Consider the following 19,800-nt stretch of genomic DNA (forward strand, 5'->3'; position numbering starts at 1 on the left):
CATAACAATTCAACTCATTTGAGCCAATTCAATTTAAGAAAATTGTTACCAAAAATGCCCAAATTACAACTGCTCATTAAGCATTACCAAATACAGCGAAATCCCAGTTTCTCAACTTCATTAATAACTGACAACAAATACCATAACTGAAAATTGAGATCTTCATTTGGTCAAATTCATCTTACATAACCATGTTAACGCAAACTCAGTATTAGTGATGAACTGAACAAACTATTATTCTATGAATGGACTCGTGCTCATTTCTTAAAGACTTCTTTAAGTGGAACAAGGGCATGGGCTATTTCTGAAATACACCTTATGACTGATGCCCCATTATTATACATGGTCAATAAAAGAAAATAAAAGCCAGCAACAGTCCAGTAACATACAGTATGTGTCTGTTTGTTTCTTCAACCTCCATTTATATAGCACCTTTAACTACTGCAGTCCATCTGTGGATGGCACTCTCACAGTGCTGTTGGGTAGGGAACCACAGAGCTTAAATATATAATGAACATATTGACCATGATAGTGCCACATGCCTACTCCCTTTGACCTTCTAAGTGACAAAGGTCACAGATAACAGGTGCTATACAAAAAGCCTTGGCAAATTGCCATTGTGCATTTTGTAGAACAGATTATAAAAAATTAGGTCAAAGAGGCCAGTTGAAAGGGGCATCCCACAGAAAGAAAGAAAAGCAAGGGGCATAGAAATTTAGGGAAGGAATTCTGGAATTAAGGCTTTGACAGTTGGAGACACAGCCATCAGAAGAGAAGTGATTAAATTCAGCAATGGTCAAAAGACCAGAATCATAGAAGTGCAGATATCTCAAGAGTTATATGGTTGAAAGATGTAACAGGAGCAGGGACAATTCAGTAGAAGAATCTGAAAATAGGAAATGAGACCTGTAATATTAAGACACTAAGTGATAGGCAAATGCAATTTGACACAAGTTGGTCCATGGCAGCATGACCTCAGGTGTATGGACAGCAGGTAGAGAAAGGTTGTTCATGTGCTAGGATAGTGGCTAAAGAAAAAAAAGACATTGATGACAGTTTCAGCAGGGAATAAGCTGAGGTGAAGTTAGTAAAACAATGTAACAGAGTTAGCAGAAATCGACATTCTTAGCAACGTCATAGATTACAGGTTGTCCTCACGTTACAGCAGGGGTTCTTGTGAACTATTCGTAAGCCTCGCAGCAGACGACAAATCCATACCTCCAGTCTCCCAAATGCTTGAACATATGTATGGGCTGTATATAGGTCAGGCATTTGTAAGCTGGGGAGGAGATGTATGTGGCTTAACATTCATCTTGGTGCCAAGTATGATACCAACATTGCAACTAGTCAGAATCAGTTTCAGACTGTTGCCAGACAGCCTGTGGCTGTGCTTTTGATATAGTTAAAGAAACATTGACCAGCACATTGGAGGATAATCTACTTCTTCTTCAAAAAAATAAGACTTTCAATGTCCAGCTGAACAAAACATAAGGTCTCACTTTCATGCATTTTCCAATGCTGTAGTACTCGTTCAGTACCATTCTGCAGTCTCAGCCTAAACCTAAAGTGAAATTTGAAGCCATAGAATTGTGTTTCAAATGCAATAATGCTATGAAATTAACATACAAAGCTACTAAGAATAGATACATTAGCTAGGTAATGACATACAGTACAGAAATAGGCCCTTCAGCCCACTGAGTACACCAACCATCAACCACCCATTTACACTAATCCTACATCAATCCCGATTTTACTCTCCCTACATTCTCATCTGCTCTCCTCAGATTCTACCACTCATCCATCGCACTAGGGGCAATATACAGTGGCCAATTAACCTAACAACTCTCACATCTTGGGGACGTGGGTGGGAATTGGAAGACCTGAAGGGCACCCACATGGTCAAAAGGAGGATGTGCAAATTCCACACAGAGAGTGCCTGAGGTCAAGATCAAACCTGGGTCTCTGGTACTGTGAAGGCAGTGACCCTACTAGCTCTATTTTCAGTAACCAATTTGAAAAAATAAAATTCTGATTACACTCCAACAGGAACTTTATTCCATGCATCAAATCAAATATAATGTCAATCTGACTATCAAATATATTTTCCACAACAGTAATGACTCCAATGACAAAATCCAATAGATCTACACATCTTAATGAAACCACTTTAACCTAACGTTTAACTTTACGTGGAGGAAAAAAAGATTAAAACGTGAATTTTAAATCACTACTGAATTCCTACAGATTTCAAAAAACACTTCAAAATAAAGGTTTTATTTTTCCTAAGGAATGTTGCACCCTTCTCAATTTACATATAAACATGTTCTGGATGTAAAAGTCTAGAAAAAATAATCAACAAATGAGACTACATGAGCAAATTCCATGAAGTTAGTGTCTCTGCCCTAAACTCAATGGACCACAGATTAGGCAGTTCATTTTCACATTATGTAATCTGTATAATGTAAAAATGAATAGGAGCTCTTTAACAACCAAAGCCTTTTAGTCAACAGGCTCGAAAATGAAATAAAACCAAGTTAAAACTAATGATAGCCGAGATTTACTGGTGAATGGCAGTGGTCCCAAATGGAAAGGCTAATATTTATCCATTTAGCTAGAAGAAGTCTGGGAATTCCATGGATGCCTTGTCAAACATGGAAGCCATGAAATTACTTAAAGATTGGAACAACATATCAGTCAGTTTTTTCCCTCTCTGGATTCTGCATGGAGTCCAGCAGCGGAGCTCAGTTTTGCTGAGTGCCCAGCTCTTAAACTGAAGAAATTAGTTCCCAGATCCTGTGCCAGATTAGACTTGGCCTCATTAATTTCAACATGGATTGTGATGCTGTGGATATGAAAATAAAAAAAAACGAAAAGCTAAAAAGTGCAGACAAGGGAAATCTGAAATAAAAACAGAAAATGCTGGAAATACTCAGCATGTCAAGAGAGAGAAACAGACTTAACAAACATCTCTGGCTCTGGGTTCAGCTCTGACAATTCCAGCATTTTCTTTTGCCTTTTCCCCTCTACCTTCTGATCTCATTCATCTCCTACATGCAGATCTGCTGTCACCAACCTTTTTCAAGCATCACCAATGCCATTTCAGTAATTCAATTTCTCTTCATCTCCACTCTATCACAAATGTTCCCTTTACTCTCTCCAGATCTTAGGATTGCTACCTGTGCCATGTGCTAGTCAGAGTAGGAGTAGCAGAATAGTTAGGATGAATATGTGGCTTGAGCAGTGGTCCAGGAGGGAGGGTTTCAGATTCCTGGGGCACTGGAACTGATTCCGGGGGAGGTAGGACCAGTACAAACCAGACAATCAACACGTGGACAGGACTGGGGTCGATGTCCTAAGGGCATTGTTTGCTAGTGCTGTTGGGGAGGGTTTAAACTAATATGGCAGGGGGATGAGAATCCATGCAGAAAGACAGAGGGAAGCAATGGAGAAACCAAAGCAAAAGTTAGAAAAGAGAAAAGTAAGAGTACAGAAAAGTCAAATGCAAAGGACACAAAGAGTACTAGATTCTAAAAAGGACAGTGAGTGTAAGGACACTAACTGAATGCCCGTAGTGTTCGAAACAAGGTCATTGAACTTGTGGTACAAATCAGTACAAAGGGGTATGATTTAGTGGCCATTACAGAAATGTGATTGCAGGGTGGAGATGATTGGGAATTAAATGTCCAAGGGTATCAGGTAATATGGAAGGATAGGCAGGAAGGTAAGCGAGGTGGGGTAGTGCTCTTAATTAAGAATGAGATCAGGGCGATAGGGAGAGACGATATAAGGAGCAGAATGTTGAATTCATCTGGGTAGAGATTAGAAATAGTAAAGGGGAAAAAAAAAATCACCGGTGGGAGTTGTCTATAGGCCACCAAATAATAACATTACAATGGCACAGGTAATAAACCAAGAAATATCTGATGTATGTAAGAATGGAATGGCAATTCTCATGGGGAACTTTAACTTGCTCATAGATTGGGCAAATCAAGTTGGTCAAGGCAGTTTGAGGAAGATTTCATAGAATGCATTCGTGATAGTTTTCTTGAACAGCATGTTACTGAACCTACAAGGGTAAATGCTACCTTAGATCTGGTCCTGTGCAATGAGACAGGTAAAATGAATGATCTTGTAGTTAGGGATCCTCTTAGAGAGAGTGATCACAGTACGACTGAATTTCTCATACAAATGGAGGGTGCAATAGTTCGATCTAAAACCAGTGTATTATGCCTAAACAAGGGAGACTACAACGGGATGAGGGAGAAGTTGGCTAGTGTAGATTGGGAACACAGGCTACATGGTGGGACAGTTGAGGAACAGTGGAAGATTTTCAAAGAGATTTTTCACTGTTCTCAACAAAAGGACAGACTCTCCGCATCCTTGGATAACTAAGAAATTAACAGAAGACATCAAACTAAAAGCTCATGCATACAAAGTCACCAAGAGTAGTGGGAAACTGGAAGATTGGAAAAACTTTAAAAATCAACAAAGAACCACTAAGCAAGACACAAGGAAAGGGAAGATAGATTATGAAAGTAAATTAGCACAAAATATAAAAACAGACAGTAAAAGTTTTAATTATATGAAGTGGAAAAGGATGGCTAAAGTGAATGTAGGTCCCTTGGAAGATGAGAAGGGGGAATTAATATTGGGTAATGCAGAAATGGCCGAGGCTTTAAACGACTATTTTGTGTCGGTCTTCACGGTGGCAGACATGTCTAACATGCTAAAGAGAGATGTTATGGATGCAATGGGAGGAGAGGACCTCGATACAATCGCTATCACGAAAGGGGTAGTGCTGAGCAAACAAATGGACCTAAAAATAGACAAGTCCCCTAGTCCCTGATGGAATGCCTTGCAGGGTACTGAAAGAAATGGTAGAAGTTATGGTAGAGGCGTTTGTGATAATTTACCAAAATACTCTGGACTCTAGGCAGGTCCCGGCCGAGTGGAAGACAGCAAATGTCACACCACTGTTTAAAAAAGGATGTAGGCAAAAGGCAGGTAACTACAGGCCAGTTAGCTTAATGTTTGTAGTCGGGAAATTACATTGAAGCTATCATTAAGGAAGAAATAGTGAGGACATCTGGGATAGAGAAGTGGTTCCATCAGGCAGACACAGGATGGATTCAGAAGAGCAGGTCCTGTTTGACAAACTTACTGGAGTTCTTTGAGGATATAACGAGCGCAGTGGATAGAGGGGAACAGGTGGATGTTGTATACTTGGATTTCCAGAAGGGTGTTCGATAAGGTGCTGCATAAGGTAAGGATGCATGGAGTTGGGGGTAATGTATTAGCATGGATAGAGGATTGGTTAACCAATAGAAGGCAGAGGGTTGGGATAAATGGGTGCTTCTCTGGTTGACAATCATTTGTGAGCGGGGTGCCATAGGGGTCAGTGCTAGGCCCACAACTGTTCACAATATACATTAAACGATTTGGAAGAGGGGACAGAGTGTAGCATATCTAGTTTACTGATGACACTAAATTGAGTGGAAAAGCAAATTGTGCGGAGGATACGGAGAGACTGCAGAGAGACATAGATAGGTTAAGTGAGTGGGGCAAGGGTCTGGCAGATGGAGTAGAATGTTGGTAAATGTGAGGTCATCCACTTTGTAAGGAAAAATAGAAGATTAGATTATTATTTAAATGGCGGAAGATTACAGCGCCGGAAGCGTGGCAACACTTGCGGGCTGCCCCCCAAAATCACTACGCAAAAGTTGTATTTCACTGTGTTTTGATGTACGTGACTAATAAAGATCTTATCTTGTGCAGAGGGACTTGGGAGTGCTTGTGCATGACTCACTAAAGGTTGGTTTGCAGGTGCAACAGGTTATCAAGAAGGCAAATGGAATGTTGGCTTTCATTGCTGGAGGGATTGAATTTAAGAGCAGGGAGTTTATGCTGCAACTGTACAGGGTACCGGTGAGGCTGCATCTGGAGTACTGCATGCATAAGTCTCCTTACTTGAGGAAAGATGTACCAGCTTTGGAGGCAGTGCAGAGGAGGTTCTCCAGGTTGATTCTAGAGATGAGGAGGTTAGCCTATGAGGACAGAGTGAATCACCTGGGACTATACTTGCTAGAATTCAGAAGAATGAGAGGGGATCTTATAGAAACATAAAATTATGAAAGGGATAAATAAGGAGGAGGCAGGAAAGTTGTTTCCACTGGTAAGGGAGATGAGAGAACTAGGGGACATAGCCTCAAGATTTGGGGGAATAGATTTAGGATGGAAGAGAGGAGGAACTGCTTTTCTGAGAGAGCAGTGAATCTGTGGAATTCCCCGCCCAGGGAAGCAGTAGAGGCTACCTCATTAAATATATTTAAGACAACAGTTATATAGATTTTTGCATAGTAGGGGAATTAAGGGTTATGGGAAAAGGCAGGTAGTTGGAGCTGAGTCCATGGCCAGATCACCCATTATCTCATTGAATAGCGGAGCAGGCTTGATGGGCCAGATGGCCTACTTCTGCTCCTATCTCTTCTGTTCTTTCTACTTTGCTGCAACTTAAAATTTGTTTTGCCTCTCCATAGTTGCTGCCTGATCTGCTAAATACTTCCAGTATTTTCTTTTATTAAGTAGGAAGGTACATTTCATTTTTTTTAAAAATGTTTTAGTTTAATTTAATGATTATGTATATGTATTTGCAGATTTTTTTGCTAAATTTTGATATTATGAAAACAATTTTTACTTATTTTATTTTTAATCATTTTCCATTATAGCTTTCATCATCAGGGCAAAGTCTTACCCTATCCAAGCTTTCCTCTGAGTTCTGGAGACAGGGGTTTACCTGTGCATCACTGAAGGCCCTGCCATTGCTCAAGTTGCACCACCAAATCAAAAGCTGTTTGAACAGCCCTCCATATCTAGATCAAATCAGCACAGGTGCAAGCTAACCACAGGCGCAAGCTAACCACAGCAGTGAAAGTAGATAACAAGCATTTGCCAGCAAGATCTGGCCCATTGATTCTTCATAAATAATTTAAGGTGTGAGCCTGTCCACTTCCTCATCATCAGTTCCCCAAAGAAAAAGTTGCATTTTATTGGCAATGTTCTTTCTTGATGCTTCTCCAGTAGCCAAAGTTTTTCCTTGTCTACTCCAGCAGCTGATCCAGATTGTCACTATCTAGGAATCCCATTTGACCATGTGCTGAGCTTACACCTCAATACACCTTTCCACCAGAAAACATCCACCTCTGACATGATTCAGCCCTGCTCCCACCATCTACTATCATGCTAATCCAAAGCTCTTATGGCCAGCCTTCAATCTGCTATCCTCCATAAGCTACAGCTTATCCCAAGCTCACTTGTCTGTTTCCTTCCCAATCACCACTGGCTTTAGGAGCTCCCACCTCTCAACTTTAAATCATCACCTTGACATTTAAATCATCACCTTGACATTTAAATCATCACATGATCCTCTCTTTTTTAAAACCCTTACCAGACTTCAGTCTTTAAAATTCTCCATTCCTTACTCCAAACTCATAGTCCCAATTGGAGACTGTCTTTTCAAAGCCTAGACATAATACTCCGAAACACCCGGCTTAGTTATGCTGCAGCTTTATAAAACTCTGGTTAGGCCACATCTGGAGTATTGCATTCAGTTCTGGTTGCCCCATTATTGGAAGGATGTGGAAGCTTTGGAGAGAGTGCAGAAGAGGTTTACCAGAATGCTGCCTAGATTAGAGGGTATGTGCTATAAGGAGAGGTTGAACAAACTTGGCCTATTTTCTCTAGAGCGGCGAAGGCTGAAGGGAGATCTGATAGAGGTTTATAAGATTAAGAGAGGCATAGATACAGCCAGTGTCTTTTTCCCAGGGTTGAAATGTCTAATAGCAGAGGACATGCATTTAAGGTGAGGGGGTAAGTTCAAAGGAGATGTGCGGGGCAAGTTTTTCTACAGGGAGAGTGGTGGGTGCCTGGAATACACTGCCTGGGGTGCTTGTGGCGGCGGCAGCAAATAGGATAGGGGCATTCAAGAGGCTCTTGGATAGGCACATGAATGTGTGGGAATTGTAAGGATATGGATACGTAGGCAGAAGGGATTAGTTTAGTTGGGCATTTGATTACTAATTTCATTAGATCGGCACAAACTTGTGGGCCGAAGGGCCTGTTCCATGCTATACTGTCCTATGTTCTATACTCTCTGCTTCTCCACATCCCTTTCCAGCTTTAAAATTGACACCATTCACTGCTTTTGATGTCAACTTTTTTAAGCAATATTTTTCCTTTAATGCCACAGAAGAATCAATTTTTCTACATTTAAATACCAACCCAAATGCAGAGTCATTGGTGATGACAACCCACAAATTAAAACAAAAATCAAATTGCTAGAAGAAATTAAATGGTGCTCATTAATAAAATTTCACATACGTTATGAAATTAATTTCTCCAGAAACCATAAACACCCAAATATACACAGCACAGCAAAATTGTTTTATCAAATGTTAACTAAGATTGTGTTAACCATCATGGAAATCAAATGTTCCTTTTATAATTACTTTGTCAATTGGAATATGTAAACGTAGTTGAATTGATAATGTGGGATTGTCACTAATTATTTACTTTGGAGTATTTCTTTATCACTGCTGCCACCCTCTCCTGCCAACCCCAACATCTCTGTATGGAGCATCTATGGCAAGAACTGACATCCTCTTGGAGACCATAAATTTCCTGTTTGTCTAGAGGAAAAAGGAATCACTGTAAAATATATATTGATTAGTACAGAAATAATAAACTCTTATGTTTGCAAATACAGAAAAATAAATATGACTGATGACCAGAAATCTGATAACCCTGAGAGTTTCTTGGACTTCAGTTTGACAATCTATTCTTTAGTTGGCTCTCCAGTATTAAAAGAGCTTCCTGTGCTAGAAAGGAGCACAGATTTTTAGTCAACGCGTTCCATCATTTAAAAAGGTCCAAAAACTGAAAACTTTAAAATGTTTACATAAAAAGAACATAACACAATTTCATTGAAGTAAAAAAAGGACACTAATTAAATTTTTAAAAATATACTGAAAATTCAGTAATTAAAATTAAACATAACTAATCCAGAGGCTCACTATGTAATAACCATGAATCAGCTAAAACTATAACTCAAATAAAGAGTAGACTTATATGTCCAATAATCTCTGCTTTTCACATTGATAGTAACTAGATTGAAATGTTTGTATTCCAACAGATAACTTATTTATGAATGTAACCTGCAATATTCTTCAACCATTAGACATAATGGGCCATCTTTTGCTCTCAAAGTAACGGCTGGCTAACACCTCTAACAATTAAAGTAAAAATCAAAGAGCAATTTTCAACATCCATAATTCTGGAATTAAACATAGAAGACAGAAAATTGCTGTCTAAAAAGTCCAGCTCATTCAGAAGGCACATTACTGGGCATTGAAATACATAAAAAAAGAGTTGGAATATATTTATTGTCCTGCATGTATTTTTTGTTTAAACACTTTGGTAAATTTTAATTGCTGTCAAACAACTTCCCTGGGGCCCAAAACTGTACACAGTATTCCAAATGAGGCCTCACAAGTGCCCTGTAGAGCCTCATCAACACTTCCTTACTTTTATACACTATACCTCTCGAAATGAATGCCAACATAGCATTTGCTTTCCTTACTGCCGATCCGACCTGGTGGTTAACCTTTAGGGTATCCTGCACGAGTACCCCCAAGTCCCTTTGTACTTCTGTACTTTGAATTTACCCCCTTCTGGATAATAATCTGCCCGTTTATTTCTGTTTCCAAAGTGTAGAACTGCACATTTCTCAACATTGAATCTCATCTGCCATTTCCTTGCCCATTCTCCTAAACTATCTAGGTCTCTCTGCAACCTTCCTGTCTCCTCAATACTCCCTACTCCTCCTCCTACCTTGGTGTCATCTGCAAACTTAGCCACAAAACCATTTACTCCATCATCCAAATCGTTAATGTACAGAGTAAAAAGAAGCGGCCCCAACACCGACCCCTGCGGAACACTAGTAACCGGTAGCCAACCAGAACAGGATCCTTTTATTCCCACCCTTTGCTTTCTGCCAACGAGCCAATGCTCCACCCATTCTGTTATCCTACCTGTAATTCCATGACCTCTCATCTTATTAATCAGTCTCTTGTGTGGCACCTTGTCGAAGGCCTTTTGAAAGTCTAAATACACAACATCTACCGCCTCTCCCTTATCCACCCTGCCTGAGAGTTCCTCAAAAAACTCCAATAGGTTGGTCAGGCAGGATCTTCCCTTCATGAAACCATGCTGGCTTGGACCTATCTTGCCTTGCACCTCTAGGTATTCCATAACCTCATCCTTGAGGATTGATTCTAATAACTTTCCCACCACTGATGTCAGACTAATAGGTCTGTAATTTCCTTTATGCTGCCTCCCACCTTTCTTATACAGCGGAACTACGGGCAGATTATTATCTAGAAGGGGAGAAAATTCAAAGTACAGAAGTACAAAGGGACTTGGGGGTACTCGTGCAGGATACCCTAAAGGTTAACCACCAGGTCGGATCGGCGGTAATGAAAGCGAATACTATGTTGGCATTCATTTCGAGAGGTATAGTGTATAAAAGTAAGGAAGTGTTGATGAGGCTCTACGGGGCACTAATGAGGCCTCATTTGGAATACTGTGTATAGTTTTGGGCACCATATCTTAGGAAGGATGTGCTGATGTTGGAGAGGGTTCAGAGGAGATCTACGAGGATGATTCCCAGTATGAAAGGGCTTACGTATGATGAGCGTTTGTCGGCTCTTGGACTGTACTCACTGGAGTACAGAAGAATGAGAGGGGACCTCATAGAGACATTTAAAATGTTGGAAGGACTGGACTGAGTAGACGTGGCCAAGCTGTTTCCCTTGGTGGGTGAGTCCAGGACCAGAGGGCACAATCTTAGAATTAGAGGGTACAGGTTTAAAACAGAGATGAGGAGAAATTTCTTTAGCCAGAGGGTAGTGAATTTATGGAATTCCTTGCCACGTACAGCAGTGGAGGCCAGATCATTGGAGGTGTTTAAGGAGGAGATAGATAGATATCTAATTAGTCAAGGTATCAAGGGATATGGGGATAAGGCCGGAAATTGGGGTTAGAAGAGTAATTTTTTTCTTCTCATGGAGCAGACTCCCCCCCCCCCCCCATTTCTCATTTCTTTTTTCTTATTCCCCCTTTCCTTTGGAGCAGACTCGATGGGACGAATGGCCTACTTCTGCTCCCTTGTCTTGTGATCTTGTGACTAAAAATGAACTTTTTCATCTTTGGAGTCTCTTTCATTCCAAGTTTAATTGCCGTTGATTGTTTTGGAAAACAAGTCAGAAAATGTTTACTTTACATGCTTTCTGTCTCTCATACTGCAGTCTTAATCCCATATTGCTTTCACTCTCTCTATTTCTTTCCAATTCATATGAAATTAACCAACATTTCCTGATTCAGATTCTGTATGCACATTAATGACTTTTTTTTTAAAAAGTAGGTCGGTTATGGCAATACATAGCTGCTTGTGTTGTACACACAAGTTGAAGATCCCCTGTAAGGAGTGCTGCACAAAAATTACTTTCTATTTACATTAAACTTCAACACAGAATTCCATAGAAAGCTTAAGCAGTATAATTTACTCATTACACTTTATTATTCTAACCATTCATATAGTAACTACTATGCAAATCAAGTAATACTCTTCTTATGTTCTCTTCATAGAGAAAACTCTGTTCCAAGAGCATGTATTCAAGGGCTTTATTTAGGACAGATCTGTGACTAATTTGATTGAATTTTTTGAAGAACTAACAGAGTGCATTGATGGGGGCAGGCATATGATGTGATTTACATGGACTTTAGTAAGGCCTTTGACAAGGTCCCACATGGGAAACTGGTTCAAAAGGTTAGGGCCCATGGAGTCCAGGGCAAATTGGCAAACCAGATCAAATTTGGCTTGGAAGTTGGAGTCAGAGGGCTGTTTTTTTGATTGAATATCTGTGACTAGTGATGTCTCACAAAGATTAGTGCTAGGACACTGACTGGCTGTAATATACATGAATGACTTGGATGTGGATGTGGGAGGCATGATCAGTAAGTTCGCAGATGACAAAAAGATTGGTGGAATTGGTGATAGTGTGGAAGGCAGTCTTAGGCTGCAGAGAGATATCGATGTGTTGGTGAAGTGGGCAGAAAAATGGCAGATGAAGTTCAATCCAGACAAGTGTGAGGTGATGCATTTTGGGAGTACTAATGTGGCCAGGACAAACACCATGAATGGTGGGATCTTAGGGAGTGTTGTGGAAACAGAGTGACATTGGAGTACAAGTCCATAGATCCTTGAAGGTGGCAATACAGGTAGGTAACATGGTTAGGAAGGATTATGGGATACTGGCCTTCGTTAGCCAGGGCATTGGATAAAGAACTAGGGAAGTTATGCTCCAATTTTATAAAACCTTGGTCAGACCTCACCTGAAATACTACTTGCAGTTCTGTTCACCATGCTATAGGAAAGACGTGGATACCGCTGGTGAGGCTGCAGAGGAGATTCACCAGAACATTGCCTGTGATGGAGCAGTTATGAGGAGACGCTGGTGAAGCTAGGTCTGTTCTCCCTGGAGCGGAGGAGGTTAAGAGGGGAAGTGATTGCGGTATATAAAATTATAAAGGGTACAGACAGGGTAGAATGCAGGAAATTTCTCTCCATAATCAGATAAAACTAGAGGACATAGATGAAGGGTAAGGGGGAAAAGATTTGGAGGGATTTGAGGGGGGCATTCTTCACTCAGTGGGATGCATTGCCTGAAAGAATAGTTGAAGCTGAGTTGTTGAGAACACTGATGAGCATTTGAATCACTGAGGCATGATAGGCCATGGACCAAGTGCTAGGAGATTAGATTAATATGGGAGGGTGCCCACTGGTCAGTGTGGATGAGTTAGACTGAGCTTGTTTCCATGCTGTACAATTCTATCACTCTATTCATTAGGTTCTGCTTTAGTCTCTCAGCTTTCGTGGACAATACAAAGGAAAACCAACACATATTCTTTCAAACCTACCTAGTCTGAAATGAAAAATACATGAAATACAGTTAATTTTAGTTCTGAAAGTTTAGAGATTGATATTCTTGTTTTATCATTAATTACTTTAATGTTGATGAACGATGAAATAATCACACTATTATACAAGAGTGCAAACTAGTGTATATTGTGGATGCACTTTTAAATGGAAGGACTCTGAATGTTTTATTTTTAATAATGAACAAACTACATCTAAGCTGCTGGTCCTAAAACTAGCAAGCCCCTGGCGTCAAACCATTATTGTTGGCAAATTAGACTAACTGCTCAGCACTTGCTAGTGGTTATTATTATACTGGAGAATTATACTGGAGACTAAAGATCCTAATCTACCGATAGAGGATATAATCCAAACAGTCCAGAAATCAATTTGTTCCTTTACTTAAAGGAAATATTGAACGTCATAACAATTTCTAAGGAAATAAGTATTGATTTAATTGAGCTCTCAGGGATGGTACAAAATAACAAGCAAAAACTATCAAGGGCCATGAATGTATATTAATTGTTTTTCTTTAACATAAATTTGAATTCAACATAAAACAACACCAATTTCCCTTCATTTTAAATGAAAATAACAGAGAGCTAAATACATTTGCAGACTGAAGCAGGAGGATAAATTAAATGTCCATTTTCAACAGAGGACGTATTGGGAGAAGGCAAACATTCTATCAACAGAATGTGGATATTGGCACATATTGTACTGAAACTTTAATTAGAGGATGTATGCATGAAAGTCACATCACAAACAAAGCTTCAAATTATGAACTTTCTTTCTCCATAGGTCATCAGATATATATGCAATAAATTGTTAGATCAGCAGTATGGATCATAACTAGACTTTAACAAACAGCTGGATGAACCACCTGTTTAGATCGCAAGACAAGTGCAGTATTCAACAGTCCTCGCATTTCCTTAAGAAAACCGACCAAAGACATATCATCCAGGATGAAGATTTCAAATAAAACTGTTTTGGTGCATTAGTTACTTCTGAAAGCCAGGAAGAAACATTCAACATTTCCTCTTAGTATATTAAATTGACAGTCATCACTGTGAAACAATCTATAAATGCTCTGTGAACAGATCCAAAACCCAATAGCTGTTCTTTGTATGAAATGGATCAATGTCTTAATGGGTAATATGATCATGGGTTGTAAACTGATTATATGATTACTTTAAGTTTCTGAATTCATGCTTAAAGTTTGTAGTAATCAGATTGTTAGCAATTGCATTTTTACTAAAAGCAAATACCACTGTACCTCACATAAGGAAGAGCATGATGAAAGTACAAAAAATAGTTTATGTTCTAAACCTTTACACAAATAAACAAGTTTTAGTTTGCTCTCTGTGAGTGTGTCTTGTGCATTGTGTAATGTCAGCAATCATGATTTCAGTATAATCCAGAATCGAAGAGAACAATATGTGTCTGATGGCTGGAAGAAGCATTGAGTATTTTTCTCAGATGCAGAATAACAACAAAAATGTGGCCATGCAAAAGGTGCAAAATTTGGTTTAAGAAATAAAAGAGTAAACATGTTGTTCTAGCCAACACGTCTCTCTGAACACCCATCAGCAAAAAAAAATCAACTGTCTGTTGCCAGTTGTGGAATTTTGGCGTGTGCAAATGGCTGGTGCATTTGTTTACCTGATAATAATGCACCAAGTATTTTATTGTATGTGAAGTGCTTTGAAATGTCAGGTGCAAAGATAAAAATGTTTCAAGTCATCAACTTTTGATAAAACTTTGGTGTCGTTCTCAATACAAAAGTGATATAGCTTTAATAGGTTACTTTCAAGAAAGACCCCAAGCTTTCTTGAAAATGTTTCAGCATGACAAAGAAATTGTAGTCTTTATCTGGTCTACAGTAATAACTTTCACTTTTCTAGCTTATTACGGAATGGCCACAGAACACATAATCTACCTCCATAATTTACTAAATTTTGCTCTAAACAGCAGACAGCCAATCCACACAATAACAAACATTTAGAGCAACTTAAAAAGTTATACTACACTTAACCCCATATTGCACTGAAAAGCCTATCACATAGTGCCCAGCTTAAAAAAAGTGTCCCTTTGATGAGATCAAAGCTGACAAAGCTGCATTTTATGGCCACCCATGGCTGTCCAGAGGTGTTCATGATTTGTTTTCTCCTTGAACTGTTACATTCCCTGTGGTGAAAATGCTTCCACCATGGTGTCAGGCAGAGACCATTTTAAAATTGGACAAAAATTACAAGAAGTTGGAACAATCAATCACTGGCTCTTCCAAATTTATAAAAACAAATGCAAGAAAGCTTCAAGTTCATAATAATTGATATAAAGCTAGGACAATAAAATTAAACATGATATCTCTGTTTAAGATCCTTAAATAAGACATATTTTCAAATGTAGCCAAATTTGTTGACTAGGTATAATATTAAACCACTTAAATTTGGCTAGATTTGCAAACACTACCAAGAATCTGAATTGGTTCTCTTTAAACTCACCTAAGTTAGCTCAGTGTTAGTTACTACATTAACTGAGATTCCAAAATCCCACTTCTAGTAAACAGAATCTGCTTCTACTAATATCACTCACAGATCTTTCCTTCCTATTTTCATTGGTTGCTACACTGAAACCACCTAAACAACCCAAGTGCTAAAGTTAAAATGGCAATACAGTATCTCTACACACAACATATAATTTTCTCAATGTTTTTTGAATGAAAAATTCTACAGCTTGTAACCACAATGCAGGTAATCTAATTTGAGAGAAAGAAAAGTAGTGTATGAAGCAGGATTGCAGCTTATGGAACAAACTTCCCACTTTGTTCAGAGGCCCGCGATAGTACAAGCAAGGGGATTTTGACTTGGTGGGAACACAGACTTAAACCCAATATTTTTCTAACACGGAATACATTATTACTGAAAAGCTTTCTTTATTCAATATGACTCTTTGATCTCTATGGTCAGAATCAGCAACTGAATAAGGGAATAAAAATGGAAGGCACCATGTGCAATTCCAATTCAATATTTTGGACTAGTGCACAAATGGTTTTACAACACTTATACCCAACTGTAGAACAGAAATACATTTCCGATAATTTAACGTACAAAAATGCATATACTGTATGTCACTACATCTGCAACATCATATGAATTCTGATTCAAACCTTTCCAAGGAGAGGTGAAGTTGGTTAATTCAGATTCTAGTTACTCCAAGTCAATCACTTGCCATGAAAGTACGTCTTAAGAAGTCATGAAAGACTCGTACGCCTGTGGGTTGGTCTACAATATTTGAGCAAGAATAAGGATGAAGATGCCATTCTTCACTTTAAAAAAAAGAAGAAAGTGTCACAGTGAAAAGAACAACATAGTTATTTACCAGTTATTATCTTCACAAATTACAACTATGAAGTCAATCAAAACTATTGATTATTTTTTTTAATTTCAGCACACTGCACATGAAATTATGAACAAACTTTTGCATTAAATATAACAAAAGGAAAGGCAAAGTCAAAGTCATTGAGAAAAAAAGTCAATTTTTCGACCATTTTGACCAATTGAAATAGGAATAAATGGGATTGTTTAGCCTATTCTCAAAAAAAATCATTAGCTCAATGATTCCAATAAGAAACTTAGAAGGCTTAAAGGTTCAAAGAAATTTCGCTCGCTAGTCATTCTATAAATGTTTTTTCCTCTCTGATATCTAAAATATTATGCAAAGCTCCTTAGATTTTGGAATTGGAACTGGTTTATTATTGTCACATGTACAAGGTACAGTGAAAAACTTGTCTTGCATACCATTCATACAGATCAATTCATTACACAGTGCGTCAAGGTAGTACAAAGTAAAATAACAACAGAATCATTTTTTTAAACTATTGATCTAATTGGGTATATCACTGCAGGAAAAAATACACAAGCCAAAATGTTTTAATTTGTTGCTATAGTCTTAATTCAATGTCGTAAAATTGATTATCATTGCAACTGCCAATAATAGGACATATATTATAGTCTAATGGTGGAGCAGATCCAAACACCAGATAGCCTATCTGAAAATGTTCCCTCCAGATGAAATCGAAATAGGTAAAGGTCAAAACATGTAGGTCTAATGTTGAATGCCTTTCAAATTACTATGAACAAAATCCAAAATGGTCACAAACCGATATGTTGCTTTACTGAAATCCTCGTGGCAGCCACAATTCAATTATGTGGCAGTTCTTCTGCCAATACAATCAGCCATTAGCAACTATACACTACTTTTGAGCAACCTCTTTCATTTTCTGGAGGGAGAAAAAAAAACTAAGAATATCATAGTAGTTTTAATTTTTAAAAAAGTCTGACAGCATCAGAAAACCTTGGCCATGTTAATTATTTTATAATAACATCCCAAATAAAACAGTATCAGTCACATACGCATTCTTCCACAAGTGAAAAACAATCTCGCAATATTATGCACAAAAAATGGTTAAGCATCCTCTAAGCAGTGGTAATGACATAATCTCAAATCTGAAAATGCCCACTAATACTGACATTACGGTTTTCAGATAACATAATATACAACTCCTTTGTAGTAACAAGCATCCCTTGCCTTGCACTGACAAAATGAGTGAAAGTAAAACCATTAAGTAAATAAATCCTTAAGTTTTATATATTTTAAGTAGTTAGTGACACAGTGGAGCACTATATTTGAGAACTATATTTTGCAGCAGAAGTGTTACAGATGAAGAACTCTATACACCAAATACCCTTACACTAACTTTCTCATAGCTTCTCTTGGTGAAGTTAATATCAAGTTTCAATTAGGACCCGTAACTCTTCACATATTATTGCTGTTATAAGTGAATTAAGTTGTTTAAATAAGATGAACATATTCCAAGAATTTATGCCAAGTACTATTATAGGATCAAAATACATTCAATATGTCGTCATAAACAGGGTAATATTATATCTCAAAGCATCAATGTCTACCTAAATTCAAAAACAGAAGTTTTTGCACAAGTCTGAAAGCTGTAGAAACGACAAAATGAAAATCTGAAAGTAATATTCTTTCATTGCTAATCAATAGCTTTATTTAAATATACCCCGCAATATTACAAACAGTAAAATTCCAATGGCAGAAAATATTTTGTATAATAAAACTGTTTTACGGAGCACTAAATGTCAGCACTTTCCGTCATAAGCAGTCAGAGTTTGTGACGTGCGATTGTAAATATTAGCCATTGAAACAAACCCAAATCTCCTGCTACTTTTTTTGGAATATGTCATTGCCCTTGGATATGGAACATAATTTTGAGAAGATCGCCACGAATGAACCCGATGAACTTTCTACAACGTAGTGAACGTAAACAAAACTATGTTTGAATCAAAAAATGAATCCAACTTCCACCAGCAACTTACGAGTGCATCCAAAAAATAATAAACACCATTTTACTGTTAATATAGATACACATACACGGGACAGAAACTGGCATAATCAAGGAAGTGAAGGATTTCTGAGATTGCAGCACAGAGCCAATGGAATTTGTAGTTAGGGCTGCGGAAACGCCAGCCATATAACACGATTGTGCTGGTGGAAAATGCATCCTGAAGAGGAGATAAAGTGCGAGGAGGGCGAAAGTCGGTGCAGGCCCAGTGTGCGAGGTGCAGTGTAATGTGTGCAGGGTCGAGATCTCACTCAGCTCCCCAGCTCCTCCGCTGCTGAGGCTGGGCCTGCTGTGTTTTTTTATTATTTGGTTACTCGATTAGACCAGAGAGAGGGAGAGAGAGAGAGAGGGAGAGAGGGAGGACTCAGTCAGAGCCCAGACAAAAAAAATAGCCAGCAGCCGTCCCAACATCCACACCGTCAGCCCCCGCCGCCTCCGCCGCGCCCGGCAACCATTTCATCGGCAAAGTTGTCGCCGACGCGCAGGGGACGGGGCTCGGGGGGGCCTCCGGGCGAGAAACGAAGAAAGAAAACGTTAAAACTTACCGCATGAATTATCTCCTAAAATAACTCCAAGATGGCTGTGTATTTGCACCGGGGATGCTGGGTGCTGCCCTTTACCCTATGACCTTTGGCCTCCCTCCTCTGAAAACAAGCAGCGAGGAGGAACGGACGGCGGAAAAACCTCCCTCAGTCTCCCGCAGCCGGCAGAACCCGTCTCCGTGTGTCTGCTGTCCAAACTGACGTTTTTTATTCATTATAAAACGTTCCTTTCGGTGCCGCTTTCTCTCTGCTCATAGGGTTTTGTTTTTGACAGCACCCCTTACATACTGCACTGTTCAGAGGAGCGGCAGTAGCTGGACTGATAAATCCACACTGGGTAAAGTTATTGTAATCTTCGCCTCAAACTTTCTCCCCCAATTGGAAATGTATGCAATTATCACCCAACTTCCAACACAGGAGCTTAAACCTGTCTTCTGTTGTTTATTTTTGATGAATACAAGCGGGCATAGCTTTAAAGTAATGGGTGGGAAGTTCAAGGGAGATATCAGAGGGAGGTTTTTTTTTACCCAGAGAGTGGTTGGGGCATGGAATGCGCTGCCTGGGGCGCTGCTGGAGGCAGGGACATTGGTCAAATTCAAGAGATTGCTGGATAGGCATATGGAGGAATTTAAAATAAAGGGATATGTGGGAGGAAGGGGTTAGATAGTCTTAGGTGAGGTTTAAAGGTCGGCATAATATTGTGGGCCGAAGGGCCTGTATTGTGCTGTACTGTTCTATGAAATTGATTTTCTTCAGTTGTTTGAATTAATATTTAAAAGATTACTAAAATACATTATATCTAT

The 19,800-nt window shown here is 38.9% G+C and overlaps 1 protein-coding gene across 5 annotated transcripts in view; it reads right to left on the reverse strand.

Moving 5' to 3' along the window:
* cnot2 (CCR4-NOT transcription complex, subunit 2) overlaps positions 1–19,086 on the reverse strand; it is a 113,480-nt gene extending 94,394 nt beyond the window's left edge. Inside the window, exons 1-2 of one of the 5 annotated variants that reach the window (XM_052030654.1) lie at positions 19,001–19,044; positions 16,200–16,358 (exon numbers count right to left, since the gene is read on the reverse strand). Coding sequence is in view for 1 of the 5 variants with exons in the window: in XM_052030652.1 (XP_051886612.1) it covers positions 16,262–16,358; positions 19,001–19,005 (102 nt within the window). In the remaining 4 variants the exon portion in view is untranslated. Of the gene's footprint in view, positions 1–16,199; positions 16,359–19,000 lie in introns of all 5 variants that reach the window. The other 4 variants (XM_052030652.1, XM_052030655.1, XM_052030653.1 and 1 more) reach the window with 4 other exon arrangements.
* Positions 19,087–19,800: the final 714 nt, after the last annotated feature.

Source organism: Pristis pectinata, chromosome 15 (assembly GCF_009764475.1).
Source record: "Pristis pectinata isolate sPriPec2 chromosome 15, sPriPec2.1.pri, whole genome shotgun sequence".
NCBI lineage: Eukaryota > Metazoa > Chordata > Chondrichthyes > Rhinopristiformes > Pristidae > Pristis > Pristis pectinata.